The sequence below is a fragment of the Pseudopipra pipra genome, chromosome 4 (genome assembly GCF_036250125.1).
Source record: "Pseudopipra pipra isolate bDixPip1 chromosome 4, bDixPip1.hap1, whole genome shotgun sequence".
Lineage (NCBI taxonomy): Eukaryota > Metazoa > Chordata > Aves > Passeriformes > Pipridae > Pseudopipra > Pseudopipra pipra.
Genome location: NC_087552.1, coordinates 24,788,963 through 24,805,902, shown reverse-complemented (window position 1 = coordinate 24,805,902; position 16,940 = coordinate 24,788,963). Strand labels below are relative to the sequence as shown.

Below are 16,940 nucleotides of genomic sequence, written 5' to 3'. Positions count from 1 at the left end.
GAGTTGCCACTAAAATCTATGATGCATAACTGCCCTTAAAGCTTCTTTTCTCTAAAGAGTTAAGTCACTTGAGCTGTGGTTCAAGTATTCTCTTGTTAAATTGAGTCAGGTTTGGTGCAGAAGAATTAATTTTATGTTAAAAGAAGGCTGTTTCTGAAACCCCTCGCTCTCTTACCTAGAGTCAACATCATGCATTGCCTCAAGAAAGCAAGCAGTGCGAGGCTGCTCAGCCCTGGTAGGAGTGAGTGTCAGTAAACAAGAACCACCTTCCACTACAAGCACCTTGTAGTCAGAAACTGCAGCTCTGGCTACAATCTGCTGAGCATGGCCAATGCTTCGTGTCATTTGCCCAGGTTACAGTCCCCAAGTAGAGATGGCCTGGAGTTGCATAAACAGGTCTTTGTCCACTGCTTCTAACTTTTGTGTGCCAGCTCACCAGCCATGAACACCTCCAAAATGTTCTTTCTCTTCTGCCTCTGGCACAACATTTCACTGGATTCTGCTGAGGTTAGTAAATCGCTGGAGGGAGAATATTAGTCCCTCATGTTCAGTTGGATAAAGTGAGATAAAAAGCTGATAAAGGAATTTTGTATCATATATCCAGAGAAGCATAGGATATTTTGAGTTGGAATGGCCCTGCATCAAAGTCCAATTCCTGGCCCTGCACAGGAGAGCCCCAGAGTCACACCATGTGCCTGAGAGTGTTCTCCAAATGCTTCTTGAACTCTCTCAGGCTTGGTGCTGTGACCACTTCCCTAGGGACCCTGTTCCAGTGCCCAACCACCCCCTGGGTGAAAAACCTTTTCCTAATATCCAACCTAAACCTCCCCTGACACAGCTTCATGCCATTCCCTCAGGTCCTGTCAGTGCTCACCAGAAAGAAGGGATTTTAATTGCCTAAGAAGAAATCATCACCATGGCTGGGCTTCGCAAACAAAGATTTGGGAAGGGCTCTACCCACGTTTGTTGCAAGCGCGTTGGTGGCTAAAAAGGCCAATACGAGAGAGGCATGACCGGTTGCAAAAGGCTCAGCAGAAAGAGTCCTTAGGTGGTATATTCTGGAAGGCACAATTCTTTCTGCGTTGCCTTTTCCCCTCAAGAGTGATCCTGTGTGCGTTCTCAAAGGCATCAGCAGCGTTATAGATGGTGTGTCTCCAGACCTCCCGACTGGAGGCCAGAGTAGACCAGTTATGGTGATCAATGTGGCCAAGGCTGAGATGTTGTTTCAGGGAGTCCTTGTATCTCCTCTTTGGGGCTCCTCTCATGGGGCAGCCGGTGGCAAGTTCACCATAAAGCAAGATCTTAGGGAGGCGGTGGTCCTTCATCCTTGAGACGTGCCCTGCCCAGCGCAGCTGTGTTCTCAGCAACATGGCCTCGATACTTGTGACTGCTGCCTGTTCAAGAACAGATGTATTGGTCACATAATCTGTGTGGGCATATGAGCAGTGATGGGGCCTGTGCTTGTGGGTGTTGATGGAACCAATGGGTCAGGCACTCACAAATCAAGCAGGGTGTTGTGTCTGGTCAGATACATGCTTTCTGTCCCACCTGTTCTTGCTGACTTACCGATTTTTATTTTCCATTCAGCATGATTGGCACATTGCCCTTGGACACTATGAAGTGAAAACCATTCCAACAGATTAATCAGTAGCCGGACTGGAAAACTAAGAATTTAGGAGCTGGTACAGCTGCAGCTAGATAGAAGCTTGCACAGTCACATGTTTTAATATGTCAGCTGGACTCTTATGAGTGTCACCAAAGTTCATCAGCAAAGCCTTCATGTTCTCACTGTGTCCCTGTCACTGTGAATTCAAGAGCCACTCCCCCCTTTTCTCTTTGCACGTACAGTGCCACTGAGAGTAGTGGGTTTGGAGAGCAGCTCCCAGAGAGGTGGAAAGAGGGGAAAAGCTTTCAGCCAGGGCTTTTGCTTTCTTCCTGTGATGCTGAGAGAAACCATAAGAGGGATGCAAGAAAGGGTAGGGAAGAGTGGGACAAAGGAATCAGGAAGACAGAAGCAATGTAGAGAGTGAGGTTTCATCAGATAAGTGGTTTATTTTCATTCTAGCACTTTTTCTGATTAAGGGGTGGGACTCTGAGCTGGGAGGCTTGGCTAAAAGCTCGGAGCTCCACTTTCAGGAGCACTTTGTAAGACCAGCTTCCAGTGTGTTGGAGAGGACTTGTGGTGCCAGCAACCCAACTGCTTTGAGGCTGAGTGAAGTCTTGGTGGCAAGATTTGAAACAGACACACCAGTCAACATGAGCACAGCAGGAAAAGTAAGCAAAAGTTTGTATTAGAATAGATTCTTTGCTGCAGCTGAGTAATGCATTTTTAAATGCAAATTCTTTCCAGGGACACCGTGAGTCCTGGTGGTACAGTACCAGATGAGAGTTTAGGATGAAGCTGGTACAGGAGAACTGTCTTTATTTGCAGGCCACTGTACTCTCCTAGAAGATGGTTGTTAGCTCTTCAAGGCAATAGTTTATTTGAGGCAACATGAGCTAACAGCACCAGAACAAGAATAACTTCCTCTCTGGGTTAGCAACCTATTTTTAATCTTTGATTGGATAGTTTAAAATAGGATAGAATGTAGGAAGTGTTCAGATCAATGTATTTATCTGCTCTATCAGTTTCCATTTGGAGATCCTCCAGTGGTTTAAACTATTTTTATCTTATTTATGATTCATATCAGCTTGTTTTCTAAAACAAGGACCTAGCTAATATGTGTTAAATTTTGGGGTGTAATTGTGCTGACATTAGGACAGTCATTAAATTTGAATATGTATATAACAAGTCTCAAACTTAAGTTAATGAAGACCAAAAGTAAGTTTCATATGCAATGCAGTACTGAGCTGGGACTAAAATGAGTAGGTACATTTTTGCTAGAAAATAAGTGACAAGAGAGATGTAGGTTAATACTAGTACCCGTTGCTTCTTGCACTACTGCTGAGGTGCTCACATACACCCAGGAACCTGCAAGAGAGATTGATGGACAAGGGACCTAGAAATAGAAAACAACTGAAAGCATGTACCGTGCTGTAATGTGCCTTAAGAAAGTACCAGGATCATTTGCTGTTATTGCCGGCTGTTTTCTCTGTTCTAAAACCAACTAAAACAAGAGAAAGGCAAAAAAAAAAAAGCTCTCTTTAACTGTGAATTACTGCAACTGCAAAATTAATTGTAGCTCACTTGTAGATAGATTCACCAAGTTCAGTTCTCTACCCAGCCTTGGGCTAAGCATAGTAAGTGAAGTGTTGTAATGTAACTTAACTGCCTTGATTTCACCATGTTTATCTTGGAATGATGTGGGAGCTACCATGCATTTTATGTAACCAAGCAGCATAATCCTCATGCCCTGTAAAAGGGTGTGTTTCTGTGCCTACCCTCCCCCACCACAGTAACTTGCAGGGCTGGTAGAACACACAGAAAAAAAACTGACTCCAGCCAGTGCTTGTCTTGACAGATGAAGTGGGTGATAGTGTGCTGGTGGTGCATCTGTGGGATTCTGTCGTAATCCGTAAACGTTCTCAGGGACACAACCACCAGAACAATACACAGTTAACCAATGTCTTATAGGAGAGATTTGTTTGTTCTCAGCAATCCACAGGTGTTGGCTACCTTTGTTCTAGGAAACACTACATGTTCTTTGCATGTGCAAGTCATAAAATCATCATTGTGCTATGTGTGATACAATATAAATACATAAATCACCATTTTTTGGGTTTTTTTAAATAAGTTTCCTGGAAAATGTAGCCCTCTAAAATGTGATCTTTGGTCTCACTTGTGAATATTTTATTAATCACGCATTTGACACATGAAATGTTACATTTAGTGTAAATGTCTCTCGAGGCAGTTTTTTTCAAAGCATTGTGCCCATCCCACTTTGTGTCTAGCTGATAGTGTGCTACTTTATTTTATATGTTTAGTACTTCCCAATAATTATTTCCTTTGTTACCAGTTTACAGTTCATGGAGAACTAGACATTATTTCTACTTCTACTTCAAAAGCTTTGATACGAAAAATTTTTGTTTGTTTTCCCCTGTGAATTTTGCAGCACACTGGAGTTAAGTTGGCCCAGTGATGCAGGATACTCATGCATGTGCTAAACTTCCTTCATCATGGACTCAATTCCCCTCCATTTCCCTCTCAAGATAATGCCACGCAAACACTTGCAGTCAGTAGACTTAATAGAGTGACTGAGGGTACTGTCTCACTCATAAGGTTGTCATAGAAAATCATATTCCAGGGCCTGGGGTTGTTTAAAGATCTGGGATGGGCTGAGACCACCAAGGAAGGACAGGAATAGATGTAGGGACAGAGAGGCCGCGCTGCTTTTGAATACACTAGGATTGAGACTGCAGGGAGGAAACCTTCTGTTTGAGAGCCTGGGAGAGAACAATGCTCCTCTCTCTTCTCAGTGCATTTTTCTCTCAGTGGCAGATGGTCAGAGGAACCCTAAGAGCTGTCAGTACCTGGACAAAACCTGAAGAACTAATGGACAAACTTTAACCTAATAGACAGGGGGGAAAAAAAAATAGCTGTCTTGGGTAGTAACCCCATCTGAGCTAAATGTCCCTTCTGAGAAGGAAGGTACCTAAGCATGGATAATATTGTGCTGAAAGTGCTGTTCAAGATTACCTCTGCCTACTGCTGTACCATTTAGCATAGGTGTCCTTTCAGCCATCACCTCATGGCTCAATTTGGGCTCTACTAAAACATTTATAAACCTGTATTAGGCTCCGAATTCCATTTTTAGCAATTTTGTCAGTTCTCAACACAGGCAGTTCTAGGCAACACAGACTTTATCACCACCTGATACATGGCATCATTTAGTGTGCCATCTCCAAGAAGACACAAATATACACAAATAATCAGCAATATGGCAAAAAAAAAACCTCCAAGGAAGTTAGAGAAGGACCAATGAGTATGACCAAGATATCCAGTTATCCTGGAGACTATTATGCATGCTGCCGAGAACTTGATGTGACAGAAATATGAGCAAATTCCATGAGCTTCTGCTTTCCTACAACTGCACCTGTCAGTACCTGCATTAGGTAGTGCCTTTCTACTCTGTCCCGCCCACCAGCTCAGGAATGAGATACTGAATTGTACTGCTCTGAAAAACACCCTCCTGCTCAATCCCACTCTCTGCTCCTGCTTTGGCAGGAAATAGAGCTCTTCCATCTTGCAGCCACTCATCTCCTGCATTCAGCCTTGTCCACGACGATACTTTTTTCAAGCTTCAAACTCCATTTGCTGATGTCAGAGCAGTTTTGGGTTGATCGGTGCAGGATTTGTGTGATGTCACACACAAAGCATTGCTTTGGTAAGGCAAGCAATTATCCAATTGCCAGCCAGACATGGACCATTTCCTAATCACTCTTAGTTACCTTCAGCCCACTGAAACTCAAAGTACTGTTCTTCTTGCCTGAAGCTGCAGAAGCGCTTGTGTTGCTGTCACATCTGTCTCGTACACCAGAGTCTTTTCCCTTCAGGGATCTTCTTACTTGGTCTTTACATGGCAAACATGAGAGGGGCCAGAGCTATCCTCAGCTTCTCCTTAGCTCAGACCAGTCCAAGGCCAGGCAGATATCAGCCCTCAGTGCTGTTGGAAGGGCCCACAGCCTCTCTTGTGCCACAGCAGCTCAACCCTGCTGCCCTGCTGTCATCCACAGAGCCCTGTCCTGCAGACACAAGGCAGGTGGATTCTTTTCAGTTTCCAGGGAAAACACAACCCTTACTCTCTCTGGACTGGTCACTTTGTCTTTGCATTTCACTCTTCACACTATGCCAGTGTTTACTGAACATCCCTTGGTTTCATGGACAGCTGAGCACTCACGTGTTGCTGCTCTCCCACCACATCCCACTCACCCAGCAAGTCCCCCAGGAAACAGCACAGGACAGTTGTGTAGCTCCATGAGTGCATTGCAGTGTGCAGAGACAAGTGTTGGGCAGCTGTAGGTTTGGTGATTGTAGGACAACCATCCCCAGCCATTTGCCAAAGGTGAACATTCCCATGCAGCGTAATCCTCTCGGTTGCTTCCAGGTTATCAGATGCAGAGCTGCTGTTGCCTGGGCCGTGGGCAAAGAACTCTCTGTCGAGGAGGTGGAGGTTGCCCCTCCAAAGGCAGGTGAAGTCCGGATCAAGGTAAAAAGACATTTCAATAATTTTTTTCTCCCTTGCAGGAACTGCACTTCTTGTGGCTATAATTTGGATATAACCAAATTGTAGCCACAAGAATATAACCCATGTAATAAGGCCTGGGGTCTGCCCATAGGCCTTAACTGTCCAGAGAAGCCCTGTGGAAAATCATTCCACAAATTCAGTTAAACAAAGGCTGGGCTATTTCTAAAGTTCATCATCTGCTCTTTCCCCTCCAAACAGATTGTGGCCACAGGCATCTGTCACACAGACGAACACGTTTTGAAAGGTTGCTTTCCCAATGTGGAATTCCCAGTTATCCTAGGCCATGAAGGAGCTGGGATTGTGGAAAGTGTTGGAGAAGGAGTGACCTCTGTGAAACCAGGTAATCAATGCACACCCAAACCCATGTGCACAAGTCAGCCCTCAAAGTGGATGAGGCTGCCAACAGCTCAGAAACTTCTCCCCGTTCCTGAGTCAGTGGCTCAAAATCTGAGTGCACCCTCATTGCACTGGACTGTCACATACACCTTCCTGGTCTGTTCCTCATGTACATGAATGGGGCTTGGAGCAGTTCATCCTGACAGAGGAATGGAAGGGTTTGTGGTGGGTTGCTGCAATTGGAAAGCTCAGCAGAGGTGCTCCAGCACCCCCAGGGCCTGCTTAGCAAGAGGTACCAAAAAGGGATCCACTTTGTTGCAGGAGACAAAGTCATTCCCCTTTGCGTCCCTCAGTGTGGGGAATGCAGCTTCTGCCTGAATCCCGAATCCAATAACTGCCTGAAATCCCAGTGAGTTTGCTTCACCTTCCCCTACACCTACATGGGGTTGGCTGTCTGACAACAAGTCTGACACCCCCCCATCAGTGCTTTAGTCAATGAAATACAAATGATTTCTCCTCTCCACAGTCTCTCTGAACCACAAAACCTGATGCCTGACAAAACCACCCGGTTCACTTGCAAAGGGAAGCAGATCCACCACTTCGTGTGGGTCAGCACCTTTGCAGAATACACCGTGGTCCCAGAGTACGCCGTTGCCAAGATAGATCCTGCAGCACCTCTGGACAAAGTCTGCTTGCTCGGCTGTGGGTTTTCCACAGGCTATGGGGCTGCCATCAACACTGCCAAGGTTGGTGTTCAGGCGTGTCGAGCACCCAAGGCTGCCCTCACACTCTCACCAACCCCTCTCCTCCTCCTCCTCACGCTGGAGACTCACAGGGTCTTTACCTGTGCTGTGCAGGTAAAGCCAGGCTCCACCTGTGCCATCTTCGGCCTCGGAGGAGTTGGCCTCTCTGTTGTCATGGGCTGCAAGGCAGCTGGAGCTTCCCGCATCATTGCCGTGGATATCAACAAGGACAAGTTTGCCAAGGCCAAGCAGCTGGGAGCCACCGACTGCATCAACCCTCGAGACTGCCAGAAGCCCATCCAGGAGGTGCTCACTGAGATGACAGGACAGGGTGTGGACTACTCCTTTGAGGCCATTGGCCTCAAAGAAACCATGGTAGGTGGCATTTTGGCACTTGTCTTCCCTCTCAGATCATTCACAGGCTGCCATCAGGGAAAAATTCATGCAGGTGGGAAGTTCCTTGCCTGCGGCCTGCACTGCTGGGCACACCTTTGTGAGGGAAAGCCGTGTACACGTCCTAAAAGAGGCCTCGAACTCTCGGTGTCTCCTGCATAAGGGAGGATGTGTTTTCAGATGAGCAGGGAGGGCCAGATGACAGCTCAGAAAGAACAGCTTCCTGACCAACCTGCCAGTGCTTTCTCTAACTCACCTCTCTGTCCCATCAGATTGCTGCCCTGGCCTCCTGCAATATGAACACTGGCATCTGTGTGATGATTGGGGTACCGGATTCTGCTTCAGCGATTTCCCTTGATCCTATGCTTCTGCTGACTGGGCGTACATGGAAGGGGTCAATGCTTGGAGGTATGAAAGTTAAGAAAACATTTTAGAAATTTCAGCTTTTCCTTTCATGGCAGCTTACAAATCCTACTAAAAGAGGATTTTCAAGAAGAACTGAACTAAAGAGGAGCACTGCATTAAAGAGTAGCATTAAAAATGCTAACAAAAATGCTAATAAACGTGTATAGTTCATACAGTATAACACATACAACTGTCTCTGCTAATCCACCCATTCCAAAGAGGGGAAATTACCACACAAGAGAGTGGCACCAGTACTGGTCCCTCAGTCCTGACCCTCACAGTAACACTACCTTCCCAAAACTGCATTTCTCCCATCATTCACTGCAGCTGCTTGCTCTTCTTTCTAGGCTGGAAGATGAGAGATTGTATCCCCAAATTAGTTTCCAGTTATTTGGAGAAGAAATTCAATTCAGACTTGCTGATCACGCACACGCTGCCCTTCGCTAAAGTGAACGAGGGATTTGAGTTGTTGCGGGCAGGAAAAAGGTGAGACCCTGACTAGCAGGAGCGAGGCACAGCAAACAGCACCTCCTCCTAAAAGTCAAACAGCCCAAATGCTCTGGCAGGCAGAGCACACAACACTGTCTTCTCAAAAAGCACCTGAGTCTTTTGAGGAAGCAGGGCCCAGAGCCAGGTGTGGGGACAATCTGCCATAACGCAGAGGGAAGAGCCCACGTTCAGCACAGGGAACCCTGCAGCTCATGGTTCAGCTCAACCGAGATCCTGTGGCCTTATCATCTGAGGGGTTCCCTTCAGCAGAGATTTGAAGGCTCCCCCACTGCTGCACGTCTCATGCAGCTGAGTGAGGAAGAGACTGGAGGGAAAGAAGGCAGCCAGTCCCCAGGCACACCTGCCGACCCCGCTGCCTGCTCCTGGACTGCAGCACCAGTAAACCCTCCCTTCCCTTCCACTTTTCAGTATTCGCAGCGTCCTGCTCTTCTGAGGGACACAGCCATGGAAAGCTGAGAGGAGGCACCAGCCCAGCAGATGCTCTCCTGGCCCAGCCCCTTCTCAACCAGCCCCTCACCTGGTGGGGCACAAGGAGATGACAATAAGGAACTCGCCTATGCTGGTGTTGCTGCTGGTCCTCCTGTGCAAGACCCAGAAGCATCCCTCTTCTGACAAAATGCTTTTACCAATAAAGGGTTTCAGTCAAACTCGTCCCACGCAGTGCATTCAATCAACAGAGGTCCCACGGGGCACGAGGAGCTCCTCCTCATCCCGCAGGCCCTTCCACCACACCCCTGGTCTCAGCAGTGAGCAGCTGCCTTTGCCCCTCCACTGCCACTGCCTCCCACCTTCACCCACCTCAGACAGCTCTGTCCCCAGCTCTGGCACACCTCTGTCCCCATCTCAGCTGGGTGAATGCTTCAACCTCAACCAAAAGTCCAGCAGCTAAATCACCGCTCCTCCTGCTGCTGCTGCTGCCGCTCTCTGGTCTCGCTCACAGGACCCCAGTGTGTTCGGCTACTTGAAGTGATCCCCACACCAAACCTGTCACTCCAGCACCCTTCATTTAAACATCAGGTTTTCTTATCACTTTACTTTGTACTAGTCTCTCCTAATTTTTTTTAATAGACTTTGACCAAGTTTTCTTATATCTCTTCAGTGTAAAATACGTCAGGGTGGATCCAACTCTCGCATTCCTTACCTCATTTGACTCGTCTGTCACCGATACAGAGATTTCTCTGAACAATTTTACCTGCACTCTGTAGGCCTTGCTTGCCATGATTTTAGAAGTGACAAATGGTGTATTGTTTATACTTACAGACTGTGTGAAAATATGTAATGTTTATACTTGTTAGCTGTGTGTCTAATTATAAGGTTTGAGAACAAAAATGTTTTTAGTAAGAAAGCCTTGAGAAACTGGAGATAATGAAACACCTGCAGATTTCAGAAAGCCCCTAAAGGCGGATTAATTAGGAAAGGCTTTGCCAAGCCAAGAATGATTTCAGGTGGTGTGGACAGAACATCAGGTCCAATGAACTGGAGACATGAGAGGCGTGCACAGACTGAGCTATCCAATCACCTTGTTGTGAGCATGTACCCTGAGCAAACTAAACTGTATAAAAGTTAACTGATTTAAATAATAAATGGGACATTGCTTTGATCACATTGATCGTGTTGCTATGTCTCTGTACCTCCTCATCGATATCTGGTGCCCGAAACACAGGGACTTTGTCGAGTTCTGAGGGATGTAAAGGCGAACAGAAAGAAGTGGGAGAAGCAGCCGCTAGAGGTGGCGTGTCTCCCGGAGCTACGAGAAAATAGCTGCATGCAGTACAAAGAGAAATCTTGCCCTGATCAGGTGAGTCGGCTGAAGAAAGGAGAATGGGGTCTGCTCTTTCAAGAGACGAGGCAGTGCAGAAGCTCCTTTATTTAATTCTCTCTGAGATTCTAATTATGACGAAAAAGCCCTTAAAGGGTTACTAATCCCCACAGCTCAAGCTACCTTTGAAGTATCCATACGGGGTGCTATAAAGGAACAGTTAGGGGAAGAAATCACAAAAAGATATGACGAAGCAGCTCACAATTCTACATTGTGGCAGCTACTGACTGAAACAGAGCAATTTCTAAGGACTGAGAGGCAAGTTACAGCTTTAGCCTATGCTGCATTAGCGAGCAGCGAAACTGAAAGCAAAGAGAGCGAGTCGTCTTATCAGCTTTTATTCATTATGTCAATGATCGTGCTGCCGGCGAATTCCAAGTGCAGGCTTCTGCCCGACCGTCAGCCAGCGGCCCCAGCAGCAGTTCATCCTTAGCCCCGGAGAATTCCAAAGTGCAGGACGCCAGGGAAGCCACTGCTAGCTGTGCCTCCCCTTGCGGCAAGTTCTACATCGCCCCGGTTCCGCTTTTCCCGCCGCCGCTTTTGAAGTTGCACCGATCTTTATGGAAATTTTTGACATGGTGTCAAAGGCTTTTTTGTGCCCCACTGCACATTATTTTATTTTATCTTACCTTGCTTTTTTCCAAGTTGTTTTTTTTTCATGTAACACATTGCTCAATGATACCTTTGTTTTCTTAAAGTGCCGTTGATTGGTGAGGTGTATTTTTCCACGATAATAAAGAGTACTTAAACATGGAGGAGACTATAGTATGTCACTGGACTTAAAAATTATCAACCCCCATATATTTGTAAGATTTTACATGTTTCTAAAACTTGATCTTTAACTGTTGCTTTATATAGAAAGAAAAAAGCTAATTACAGGAGTTTTTAGGAAGACTTTGGGCTGTCTGTGTGTTAGGGAGGGGTCAAAATCTTTCTTAAAGTGTATCCACAGCAGTATTCCTGTCAAATATGGGGAAGCATTGTATACAAGGCACTGGTGAGACCTAAAGTATTGGTGGGGGGAGCATTTCTCTGTCTCTGAGAGAAATGGCTTGAAAACTGGAGCTACTGCAGAAAAGCAGTGCTGTGGGTCCTGTCACACAACTGGAGACTCAGATCGCACTTGGCTTTAGGCTGCAGCAGTAGCAGAATTGCCTTGTCTGTCCCTGGCTGCACTTCATCAGCTCCACTGGGAAGATGCCACAACAGAATGCACCTGAGCCTCTGGATGGGATGGATTTGGGGGTGTGTTCCTATCAGCAGTTCATTTATCTCCCTGTCAGAGAGCTGATGGGTTTTCTTGATGTTGCAGTGTTTGAGATCATCCTTGCCTACCTGGAGAAGAGAGACTGGAAGGAGGCCTTTTTCAGTGTCCTGCCACAGAGGAAAGGGGCTGTTCCTCTGGGAGAAGCCAATGATTCATCCAAACATGCTCTGTCTGGAAAAGAAGATGAAGACAATGACTCGGACAGTGACTAGGCTTTAGAAGGAGATGATGGGAAAGATGCAACACACAATTCATGGGATAAATCTGGGACGTGAAGTGGTTACACTCCAAAGACCATCTGCTGTCTTTGTAATACTGAATTGTCTCAGTGCTCAGTTGTTCCACAGTTTGCCTAAAGCTGTTTGTGTACACGAAGGGTAAAGTTAAGTGCAGTTTTTTACCCTGAAACCTCAATATTATTAGCTTTCAGAAAAAAAAGAAATGAATGGCAAATGTAGCATTTATTTTTCCCAAGGGAGCTGTTTAATTTAATTTTTTAATATTACTTTTTTATACATACAAATTTGGGTGTAATAGCCAAGAGCATTAGTAGTTACTATTTTAATGTATGCATTCTTCTCCATTTCTACTCTAAATTTTCTTAAAAGCAATTAATGACAAGTGTTCCTGTGACTCCAAAACCTGCACCACTAGTGCCTGTTGCAAAGTGTGCATGAACACTCCAAACAAACAAACATTGTAATTTTCCTGAACTTCTCAACACACAGTTGCAATCAACTGAACTGCCCAGTTTGTATATTGTGTTTAGTTAGGTGGGGTCAATAGATGAAATATGAGTGTGGGGTTAAGGCAGTGCTTACACTTGAGCTTGAGTGGGATGGGTGTCAGCACAGGTGCAAATCAGGTGCCTTGGTTGGCACATTGTGCATGTTGAATTGAGGCGACACCGTGACTTTTAATTATTTCTTCATCTTCTTAGCCAAATTTATCACACAGCCTCAGAACAATCCTAGGATACAGGAACTCTTCCTTACAAGTCACTTACTCAGATTCAGTATTCCTGTTTAGTCACATGATCCTGTTTGTAATGTATTGTCTGTCAAATATTTTGCTTTAAAAAAAGAAGTCATAATCTTAGTCTTGCCTGGATGTTCTGATTCAGCTTATTTCTAACTAACTGAAGTGCTTCTGCAAAGTAGTGAAGTGAACACCTTGGAAGTGAGGCTTCACTTCAGCCCCATGAGCCTGCCCCATCCCTTTTTTCTCCAGGGACTAGCCAGGTAGCTGCAGTGCCTGAATAAGTACAGCTTTCACACCGGTTGGCTGAAGAGCGTGAGGACATGGCATCCTAACTGGTCTGGTATGTTGCTCACTGGTGCCTCAGCCCGTAGTTGGTGTTGATGCTGTTTCCCTGTTCTCTGTCTGTGCTAACCTAATCAGGTCCTATGAGGCTGAAGTTCATGCCTCTTTTCACAAACTGGATGCTGTCTGTGGGATGTGTTCCCTGGTGAGATGGAGCAGTAGATGAGTAGAGTGGGATTTCGATGGGCACGGCCCTCTGACTACCACTGCCATCCTCAACCTTCCACATCCTACAGTTTTTCAGCTGTCTAGAAAAGGCTGTTCTTGGCAGACCTGGACTCACACTGAAGAAGTTTCTAACCCTTTCCTAAATGCTGTAGGTGCTCAACTGTTCACTGGTGGAATCAGCAGCATTAGACACGACCATACTACAGTGGTGATTTGCTTTCAGTCAGCAGGCTGCAGCTGTGCAGAAGTCCTCTGTGGAGAAGCGATGGCTCAAGAAGCCCTAAAGCCTCATTCTTGCAATAAGTTCAGTGTAAAGTTACTGATGAGAACAGTTGAATTGGTTGTAGCACATGAAAATCAGCCCAGCATCAGATCAAGTTTATTCCTCATTTGCAATCTCCAGACCTGGCCGTATTGTTCTCAGTATTTTCAAGATGGACACACTTGCATATTTTAGGCATGGCCAACTAATGCATACACAGTAAACAGAGACAAATCACTGTACTGTTTTATAGTAGGAAAAGACAAGGAATTCGTTTCTGATAACAGGAATAAATATTTACATGGAGTGCTCTCAGGCATCTCTTAAAGAAACATCCTTCTTTGAACCAGCTTCAGCTGCACAAAGTTAACAAAAGTGTAGAAAAACATGCAGGGAAGTTCTCTGCTTCACTGTGCTCTCCTCAAGGAAGATCAGCTCTGACATTCTTGTCTAACCAGGCCTCTCAGACCTCCGGGGTGATGGTGCCACACCATCTCCAAGCAATTTTTGCTCTCTGTGCCCAGAGAAAGTTTTTTTTGAAGTGTAATTTGAATCTGCCTTGTTTCAGTTTAGATAGATTTGTTCCCTGGCCATGATGGAGTTGAGGAATAGGACATGACAAAAGAAGCTGCACAGAAGCTCTAGAAGAACATGATCCCTGTGTTTTGCCACCAGGTGTCATTGCTGTGCTTAGGAAAGCTCTGATTTTCATCACTAAGCTTTGTGAAGTTCGGGTATTGCCTGAACTATTGCTTAACAATCCTGAGCAGCTTCTGAACAGGAGAATACAGCCAGAGATCTTTATACCTGTCTAATGAAACATTAGAAAGGCAATAAAGAAGGTATGGTTCAATGAATCTGAAAAGAAAATGTCGGAAAATAGGAAAGGGATATGGCAGAAAGTCAAGCCTTCAGGCACAAACGGGCAAACTTTCTTTTAGTGGCATGCAGTGGAGAGGCCACAAGAAGATGCCATAAGAAAGCCTGTTGTCTTGTTCCCTCCCACTGAGCCTCAACGCCCCTGGTTATGGGTGGGATATGACAGAGAGAACAGATTTCTGAAGTCATGCAGCATTCATCTGCATCTATATTGTGGCAATTTCCCAAACACTGCATTACTGCAGGTTAGTGTACTGTCCCCCTGCTTGTCCTTTTCCTGGATTCAGGTCAGTTTGTCTGTGATTTGGTTTCCACATGTCCCATGTTGTACGCGCTCGTTGACTCCTTGCTTGCTTATGGAGCAGTAGTGTTTGATTGTAGACACGACTCTGCAGGAGGGCACCTGAATTTTTTGAGTGGGAAAAAGCCTCTCTGAATACCCCCATCTTAGAGGTTTTGGTCAAGAAGTTGACCACTGACGGTGTTTTTTTCAGTGCAAGCTGGCATACTGCACAGGGGTGCAGCTGCTGAGGGGATCCACAGTGACCAGTTATTCTGAAAAACCACATCACCACCTGGGCTCAGGGCAGCTGCAGGAGTGCAGGAGTGGCATTCCTAAAGTCCTTAGAGCTTGAGGATAAGGTCAGGGACATTTGAAGAGTTCCAGCGTTTCTTTGACTTAAACAGAACTTTAGATTGCTTGGGCTGTGTTGTAGATCCCACTGAAGATCATGGGTTCACCACACAGTTATTGGTGCTGGTTCATATTATGGTAAAGTATCCATTTACTCTGCAGGAGGTTTTAAAATATGGTTTGAGTAAGCCCATATTCTTCTTGTCATAAGTTACTCTGAAAAGCAGAGATGGAGTTCCATGTGACTTCCAAATCTAAAGCTGAATAAACTTTGACCCATCTTTGAAATGTGTAGCTTAATTGTCTCTCCAAGAAGGTGGCTGTGTTAGCTGGGACAACAGCATCTACTACTGACAATCCTAAAGCCAAATAATAAAATGTTTGATTCATATTCATTCCCTTTTGCTCCTTTTTTACTTCAAGTAGTGTAAGATGTGGGTTTTTTTCTTCTTGTTTGCCTTGTCTGGCTATTTTCAGAAACCTAAAAGGAAGAAAAGGCATTATTTAAAAAAGGGGTGTTCATACTTGATTCAGTACTCTCCTTAGATATTATTTTTTTCTTCAAAATAATACTTGCTCTAAACTCACACTTTCAGAACCACTGTTTAGCTAATTTGCAGCTTCCACCTTTGGCTTTCGTTCTTCAGCTTATTAAAATGAATAAGACATGGTCCCATGAGCGTATGACTTATTTTCTGTGTGTTCTGGAAAGGTGTCCATATCTGGATGTCTTTGTTTACATTCTCACAAAACTGGATGTCATCATCCCATATGTGTTTAATTCAGCTCCATTGCCTTGACATGCATATTTGTATAATCTCAGATATGACCCCTAAGCTTTTTGAAGAGCTTAACCTGCCTTGCCTGCAAGCTCTGAATCCTACCTGCTGCTCAGTTTTATCTCTGCTCTTCAATACAAATGAGCACCTGCAGTGTTTTGTGTACCTAATCTTTTGGACAACCTTAAATGCGCAGGTGGAAGAATACAGAAGGGTTGGAGCAGTCACAGCTTCTGTACTGTGTAGAGTGAGACTTCAGAGATGTTGTTGGTTTTTTTCCTACCTACTACTGCCATGTGGATCCCAGAGCTGAATCCTTTGTGTTACCAAGCTCTGAACAAGAGACTCATAAAGAGTAACGTGAAAATTGCTATCACACAGTAGGAAAAAATGCTGAATTTTCAATTTCAACAGAATCACTGTCTGAAAAGAAACATGCATGTACCTTGGTAAGCTTAAAAATTAGCAATGTCGATAAGGAGAAAGTAACCTAGTTTTAAAACTGCTTAAGTTTTAGCTAAAGCTAATATGCATTTTATAATCTATAGGGCAGAGTGTATAGTTGCCACTAAAATCTATGATGCATAACTGCCCTTAAAGCTTCTTTTCTCTAAAGAGTTAAGTCACTTGAGCTGTGGTTCAAGTATTCTCTTGTTAAATTGAGTCAGGTTTGGTGCAGAAGAATTAATTTTATGTTAAAAGAAGGCTGTTTCTGAAACCCCTCGCTCTCTTACCTAGAGTCAACATCATGCATTGCCTCAAGAAAGCAAGCAGTGCAAGGCTGCTCAGCCCTGGTAGGAGTGAGGAGTGGGAAGCAGGTTGTACTGCCTGTGAAGTGTCAGTAAACAAGAACCACCTTCCTCTACAAGCTCCTTGTAGTCAGAAACTGCAGCTCTGGCTACGATCTGCTGAGCATGGCCAATGCTTCGTGTCATTTGCCCAGGTTACAGTCCCCAAGTAAAGATGGCCTGGAGTTGCAGGAACAGGTCTTTGTCCACTGCTTCTAACTTTTGTGTGCAAGCTCACCAGCCATGAACACCTCCAAAATGTTCTTTCTCTTGTGCCTCTGGCACAACATTTCACTGGATTCTGCTGAGGTTAGTAAATCGCTGGAGGGAGAATATTAGTCCCTCATGTTCAGTTGGATAAAGTGAGATAAAAAGCTGATAAAGGAATTCTGAATCATATATCCAGAGAAACATAGGATATTTTGAGTTTAAATGGCCCTGCATCAAAG

At 45.0% G+C, this 16,940-nt stretch overlaps 1 protein-coding gene and 2 long non-coding RNA genes across 5 annotated transcripts in view; 2 read left to right on the top strand and 1 right to left on the bottom strand.

Moving 5' to 3' along the window:
- The first annotated feature begins 1,702 nt into the window (after positions 1-1,702).
- On the top strand, positions 1,703-9,170 carry LOC135412945 (alcohol dehydrogenase 1-like). The gene is made up of 9 exons (XM_064651965.1): positions 1,703-2,274; positions 6,045-6,146; positions 6,384-6,525; positions 6,843-6,930; positions 7,048-7,267; positions 7,379-7,639; positions 7,930-8,065; positions 8,410-8,548; positions 8,981-9,170. The coding sequence occupies exons 1-9, from the start codon at positions 2,257-2,259 to the stop codon at positions 9,003-9,005; spliced, it is 1,131 nt and encodes a 376-aa protein (XP_064508035.1). The 5' UTR covers positions 1,703-2,256; the 3' UTR covers positions 9,006-9,170.
- Positions 9,171-9,657: 487 nt separating this feature from the next.
- Positions 9,658-15,319, top strand: LOC135412955 (uncharacterized). Its single transcript, XR_010430048.1, has 2 exons — positions 9,658-10,370; positions 12,889-15,319. It is a non-coding gene; the product is annotated as an uncharacterized LOC135412955 (long non-coding RNA).
- Positions 14,093-16,940, bottom strand: part of LOC135412953 (uncharacterized) — a 60,070-nt gene continuing 57,222 nt past the window's right edge. For all 3 annotated transcript variants that reach the window (XR_010430044.1, XR_010430045.1, XR_010430043.1), the window contains one exon: positions 14,093-15,405. This is a non-coding gene — a long non-coding RNA (uncharacterized LOC135412953). The remainder of the gene's footprint in view (positions 15,406-16,940) is intronic.

What these genes read in the sequence shown, in the direction of transcription:
- LOC135412945 (XM_064651965.1), top strand. An exon ending in CAGGTGAAGTCCGGATCAAG is followed by an intron (nt 6,147 to 6,383) that starts GTAAAAAGACAT and finishes CCCTCCAAACAG; the next exon opens with ATTGTGGCCACAGGCATCTG. An exon ending in GAAGGGGTCAATGCTTGGAG is followed by an intron (nt 8,066 to 8,409) that starts GTATGAAAGTTA and finishes TCTTCTTTCTAG; the next exon opens with GCTGGAAGATGAGAGATTGT.